At 50.1% G+C, this 6,982-nt stretch overlaps 1 protein-coding gene across 1 annotated transcript; it reads left to right on the top strand.

Moving 5' to 3' along the window:
- The first annotated feature begins 144 nt into the window (after positions 1-144).
- LOC119101226 (nucleolar protein 12-like) lies at positions 145-4,797 on the top strand. Its single transcript, XM_037224524.1, has 4 exons — positions 145-272; positions 484-589; positions 3,438-3,602; positions 4,171-4,797. Exons 1-4 carry the CDS (start codon positions 193-195, stop codon positions 4,453-4,455), a joined length of 636 nt encoding a protein of 211 aa, XP_037080419.1. The 5' UTR covers positions 145-192; the 3' UTR covers positions 4,456-4,797.
- Positions 4,798-6,982: the final 2,185 nt, after the last annotated feature.

Genomic DNA, 6,982 nt, shown 5'->3' with positions numbered 1-6,982 from the left:
TATATATATATATATATATATATATATATATATATATATATATATATACATGGCTTGATGTGTAAACCAAACCTTAGACCAGGTTGGACAAATATGCTATAGTCTTTGCCATCCTCAGCAATTATTTCTCATGTTTTAGGTTCATCAAGATGCATTTATCAAACAATTTGACCATTTCAGTACTGTGACAACATGGGCAGAAAACAAGGTACTGCAAAAGTCAAGACGAAAGGACCAAAGCTGGAGCTGGTTTTCAATGAAAATGACAGAAGGTCAGTTTTTGTGAATTTATGCTTTCTAGTGATGTCTTCATTGCACACCCTTTTTGGTGTCATTAGGCGCAAATCCCCTAGAAACAAAAGTGCCATAAACATAGTAAGTTTGTGCCAGTGCCTTTAAACGCGCATGCCCTTCCAGTCGTCTCCTCTGGGCTGAATAATGGATCAGACTTGTGTGAGACATTTACGTGTGTTCTGTCCGTAGAAATTATCTCACCGGCTTCAAGAAACGCAAACAGGAGCGACGTGAAACTGCAATGAAGAAGTTTGACACCCGCTTCAAGCAGGAAAAAAATCGCATCAGACAGGAGGTCGGTAGTGCCTAACCCGGGTTCTTTCTTGCTGTCACATAATGACGGCATTTTCCACGACGACTAGAGGCCGCAGACTAGCCGAATTGCGCTTAATGATGATGTAGTTTTCGTTTGAGGTAGTCCGCCCGTCCGAGTTTAAAGGCAGTGTTCCACAATTGTCTGGGGTTTTAAACTGAAATAGCCATATTGAATATCATTGGGGCAGTTTCAGTCCTGGCCTTCTTAAGACCTAGTCCCCTCCAGTTTTTTTTTAGCTACACGCCCGCGAAGATGTGCATGCTATTTCGGGGAGACCATTTCAAGATCACCCAGGCGCCTATAACGCTATGATATTCTTTTATATTTTGCCATCCCATTAGCCATGCGGCGATCAAGGCCAAAAAAATATAGTTTGTCGAGTTGGTCATATGTTCTGTTCGTGAGCACGAATCCATATATAGCGGCCTTCAATTCGCTATCAATCAGTGTTGTGCAAAATATGGTAGCGTAATCAAGCAATGACATATTAAAGAACACATTCACTAAACGGAGATATTGTGCTGTCTAGGGCAGCCTTTACCGTTTAAAAGTATACCAATAGTTTGAAGTGAGCTTATTTCATGACATCTGACGCTTGCTTCAATGTCTTCAAATTTGCAACCTCTGGTCGCATCTTCCGTGCAGGTATCAGAGACAACGTGTGCAGTTCATTGCAGGCTGCTGTAAAAATTGGAAGGCATTTGCAGCCAGATCTCCAATTCAACGCAATCGCACCGAAATAGCACGATGCGAACAAAGCGCATCCTTCCCAGTAGACTGACACGGAGGCATGCATTTTGGGAGAGCACTTGCGCATTGCAAGCGCGCAAAAAAAAATCACCGAAAAGCTGCACAACTTCGGTCGAAGTCGTGCCCAGACCTGGCCGTTCTATTTTGCAGCGGCGTAAGCCCACCATCGCTTCACTGGGTAAGAACGGGCGGCCGCGTTACCAATTACAGTTACCAATGCGGCACAGCCGCATTGGTAACTGTAATGAGGCTGTGTGAACCATTGCAGTAGTGAACCTCACATGTGTGAGCAGGTACCAGCAAACACAGATATGTCAAGGAATCTTCATCTGTAGGTTTTTTGGCTTTTTTTGTATCTCCATGGTGTCATCAGGATATAAGGTTACAACGGCCGAAAAACCACGACGATATGACGGAGTCTAGGCTGTCAAAAGGGTGTGGCCGATAGTGTAGCGGTTGACGCGTCTGCGTTAACCGCTACGCATTTGGGGAACCAAAGGTACGGGGTTCGGTTTCCCGCGTTGCCCACCCTTCCTACTAGGGGCGAGAGGCAGGGGACGCCATTTAGCCGCAGCGGCTGAATGTGTCATAAAGCCCAGTGACACGCAGAACGTTTTGACGTACTCTCCGCACTACTTATCTTGTTGCAGAGATTTTCCTCATGTTGTAATATTTTACGAGGCTTTTGCTTGTGATGTGGGACACTGTAAGACACAAATCGGTGGTACTGGGTCTTCGTGTAGGGGGGTAGCGGTGGTGTGGAAGCGTCGTTGTTTCACATGTTTGGCCTTCACTTTGGCTGGAAGGCTGCCTTACAAGTTGATAACGTTGTGCTCGTTCTAAGTAAAATCCAAATGTAAAACTTTCTATGGCTATCCAATCTTTTAGGATGTTCGTCAGGAAATAAGCTCAAAAGTCGATGACCCAGAATCCGACAGTGTGTTGCCCATGGCCGAAAAGAACAATGTACGACCTGCCCGTCGCGCGTGCTAAATTATTTCCTTCCGCTGATTCACCACTATCGAAGGATTGAATTCGGACAAGTGCTTTTGCGTTCTTATGAGCCAGAGCTTTTACACTCTAACAAACAGGCTCCCATTCTTCTGTATGCCAGGAGGCACTGGTTTAGCAACATTATGAAGCAAGCATTGGTTACATTGACAGTACTCGATGCTTCAGGCCTTGCTTAGGATTACATGCTTATAAAGAAGATGAGCAAGGTTAAGCAAAAAATACGCCCGAAAAACACGGCAAATGAATGCAGATAACGTTCTGAATCTGTGTAGGACACTAAAAAATAATGCAACTTCCGAGCTCTCACATCCTCACACCTGGTGCACGGCTCTACGCTGGAGGCTGCACGAAACATAGGCGGCTGAACCGGGAGGTTACGCGACCCATGCCGAGTGTTGCATTATAAGCTGTTTAAAAGCTGTTTACCATGTTCAGCGGGCACCACAAACATCGCTCGAATCTCACGACGTGCTGGGAATTCGGATTTTCACCACCTAATACCCAATACACGGTCTCAGCTGGACGCATTGGGGTTCTATGCTGTTCGCACTAGTGTTGACTTACTCTGCGAACCTCTACGAACTACAACCTCTAGTCCACACTTCCCAAGGTCGTGCAAACTGCTGGATCATACGGCGGTTATGACCGGCATATTCTTATACTGACTACGTTGACTATATGTTGACAAGTAAATTTCCATACGGTCCCCTGCCATTTTGAAGGTCGATAGCTCTCAAAGACTCTGACCCCATCATGCTGAAAACCAAGAGCTGAAAACCTTTCTCGCTTTCATAAAGTATTTTGCATTCTGCTCGTTTAAAGTGGACAGCTATCCTTGTATCACATGCATAGCAAACAACTAAGATCGGCTCCGTATAGCCTCTGCGCCGTCATGGAACGGGTGCTGCTCATTCCCAGTCCGGTCGACACCTTCAGGTGGGACGCCGTGACAACCGGACGGCCCGCCGCCCCGCCCCGCCGCCCCACCTCGCCCCTCCATGCCCTCGTCGTGTCCCAGCACTCCCCGCGTGTCCGGCTGACCACGCGCCATTCGGACCCACAGAAGCGCGACAACCGCGTGTCACACGGTCCGACCGTGCTGCCGGACAACATGCTCATCTCGGAGGAGCCGGAGGCGGTGACGCACGAGCTGGACCGGCACACCGTCAGTGTGTCCACCATCCGCCACATCGACCTGAACGCTGGTGGCCTCTTCCCTGGTGGTCAGGTACTACCCGCCTCGCCGCGACGCTGGGTCTTGCTGAGCTGGCTTTGCTCACGGGCAGCGACCGGCACTGGGTCTGCTGAGCTGGCTGTGCTCACGGGGCAGAGACCGGCACTGAGTAGAGCTGAGCTGCTTTGCTCACGGGCAGCGACCGGCACTGGATCTGCTGAGCTGGCTGTGCTCACGGGCGCTGGCTGTAGCCAGCGCCCGCGACGAAAGCGCAACACTGTGATGATGTCTATCTCTGTACGCTCTACCTACCGACCGAACCCCCTTGGCACCGGGGCGGGTCCGGGGGGCGTGACCTACTTATCCGCACTGGTCCGAGTGGGTCTCCTTGGTCATGCCTGCCATGCGTCTAGGAATGCTTGTCCAGACAAAACAGCATCTCGTATCTCGCCCAGAGTGCGTTTTGGTAACAAAACGGACACGCATGGGTGCCGCGGAGCCGCACCCGGCGCCGTCCGTCCCCCGGGGTGAGCTGTTCCCGCGCCCTCGTGCGTCGTTCCATGGCTGCAGCTCGGCTCGAGCTGGACAGCGCGGTGCACCTCTGACGCCACACTGTCCACAGCTGACCGCTGAGCCCGAGGAGGAGGAGGAGCAGGACGAGGAGCAGAAGGAGCAGGAGGACCAGGTGCCCGGGATGGAGCTCAAGGCAAGTGTCGCGGCTCAGCCACCAGAGAAGGCTGTTTCGCAGCGCTCGCGGCAGAAGATCCTCCAGGCCAAGGCCAAGCTGCAGGAGAAGAAGAACAGGAAAAAGAGCCAGTGCCTGCAGAAACATAAGGCTCGGGTGCGCAAGAAGCACATGAAGCTCTCCAACCAGCTGAAACGGCAAAAGCGAAAAGGCACCGCCTAGAGCTGGGTTTGCCAGCACTTGCCCTGAAGGTTTCAGCGAATGGCTTGCGATGTTCGTATGTATTGGGGAGTGTCATCATCCATGCGTTGTTATTGACTCCACCGTTTTTCATTTATAGGATTGTGTTTGGCGGCGTTGATAGCGTGCTGAAATCTGGCGTGCTGTTACGCGGCATAGTGAACCGAGTTAAACACGTGTTGCATTGCAACAGAGCTACATATTTGTGGTGAAAAGAGACGGGCTCCCTGCTGACGTGCCTGGACACGTGTTTAACTCGCACTCATCCGCTACAATCACTGCTGTGAGTACCGTCCAACCAGCATACATGAACGCCAATGTAAATGTGGTCTGAAGTATGTGTTGGACGCGTGACTGCGCGGATCTCAGCCAACCAGAGCGGAAACATTTCACTAGAGGCGACAAGAAGTGCGTATGTCGGGTTGTCAGCCGTCATGGTTTGCAATAGCCGCAGTTAGTCTGTTTTTTCGGCTTACAGGAACATTAAGATATGCATCAGTTGTTCATCAAGCTCCCCCCAAAAACGAAGAATCATTAGCATTGGTTTGTGCTTGATAAAATATGCCTTTTTAACGACTTCATCACGACTTCATCACCTGTCGGTACTACGTTATTTCGAGAAGCGAACTGGTCCCCGGAAACGTTTTGGGTCAGGAACAGATGGAAGCCTTCCCACGAGGACTATTGATGAGCAGCTGCTTTACCATTTCGCCTGATTTTCAATGGATTGCTAAGTTTTGCGAAATCTACCGAATCCCTTCTCGATGTGGCCCCTGGGATCATTTTTTTTTTGCGTTGTCGTTTCTCCTTTGTTATTCAAGGCCTGCAGCTCTGCCAAAATTCTAGCAGGTACGACATAGCTCCCAGCCCCACCGAGGTTTGCATCGCTCACGTGATCCAACTGCGTCTTTAGCTTCAACGCAACGATGTCTCGCAACTCGAATTCATCACTACATCTGCAACGTCCTGCCCTGCTGGGGCAGGTCTGAAGCGGCAAGCTTTATATCATGAGTACATTTTGACTCAGACAATTAGACGCTTCATAACACTGACATTGCCGTCAACCGACTCACGGTTTGGGAGGATGAGCTGTGCGTTTGTTTTTGCTTGATATCTTGGGATGCCTGTTCCTTCCCGAACGTCTTTCCACGGTAACTAATAGATATAAAGAGCATGTGCTGCGCCGTTTTGACGAGCCAACCACGCCTGCAGCTGAGTTTACGTATGAGCTGCCTCGGCCTCTACAAAAACTGCACGTTCCGCACTTCCAGACTCCAAGTCTAACACTCAGACCCCCCAGTTCGCCTCCCAGACTTCCAGACTCCGGGCCCACATCCCAGACTTCCAGTCCACCTCCCAGACTTCCAGTCCAAATCCGAGACTCCCAGTTCACCTCCCACACTCCCAGTCCACTTCGCAGACTTCCCGCCCTCGGGTATCTGCTCAGGCAACCACCACTGACACCGTCACAGGTGCTGCAGTGCCTGTGGTAGCTGATCATGATGACGTCGCTCAGCACGACAGCGATCTTCATCAGAAGACCTCGTGGATTGGGTAAGCCCAGCATTCCTCAACCCTATGCAATGAGGAACGGGCTGGGCTGGGTACAGCTTGTGAAAATTATCAGTGTGGATACGGGCATGGCTAGGGTGACTACAGGATGTCAGGTACGTGGTTCAAGAACTACTGCAAAATATCGCTGCTTGCGCTTTGTTTAGTCATGATCAAATCAGTCACTCTACTATTGGAATTAGCGACTCGATACAGTAAATTTGGATGCATGTTTTCCTGCAACTCTTCAACAGCTTAGAGCTCGAGTGTTGGAAAGATGCAAACGGGTTGGTACACATGATTAAGAAAAAGTAGTATGCGAGTACGTGTGCAGCTCCATGATTGGCGGGTGGATTGGGTAAATGTAATCTTACCCGTGAGGGTCTACTCTTCAGAGCGGCGGACTAAACCTGGGCAGGAATTTCCTCTCCTTTCCGCAGCAGATTCTCCCCGTGGTACACGCGCTGCATGCTCCATCTTCAGCAGCAGAGCACGTACGCTTCGCCTGACAGTTGGGCAAGCGACATCCTCCGACGCTTCAGGCGCTCATCATCAGGGCCGCGATGGAGTCGACGGTGCATTCGCCATCTCACGGCGATATGGTGCTGCCACCTCGCAAAATACAGAGAAAGGAGAATAGGCATGCAATGCGGCTGGAATGCCGGCTGGATATTGCACAGACTGTGCTGTCTGCTTTTGTCTTTCTTTGTACCTTCTTCACTATGTGGCCTTAAAATAATGAATGTCTTAAACTGAAGGAAACGTGTCACACTTAATGTTATGTGCAAAGCGATACGAGCGACACAGTCACCAAAACGTTACTCGTACAGCGCATAGTCACCCGCCCGTTTCCTGGATGTTCAGTCTACTTCAGCATACAGCAAGGGAGGAAGCCCACTGAATGCTACTAGTGGGTCAAAAGATGAGGTGATGAAAATAACTCTCAAGTCTTCGAACC

Source organism: Pollicipes pollicipes, unplaced genomic scaffold, assembly GCF_011947565.3.
Source record: "Pollicipes pollicipes isolate AB1234 unplaced genomic scaffold, Ppol_2.1 Scaffold_4881;HRSCAF=5763_pilon_pilon_pilon, whole genome shotgun sequence".
NCBI classification, from domain to species: Eukaryota; Metazoa; Arthropoda; class Thecostraca; order Pollicipedomorpha; family Pollicipedidae; genus Pollicipes; species Pollicipes pollicipes.
Note: the sequence above shows the minus strand (reverse complement) of the source record. Positions and strands in the feature narration are given on the sequence as shown.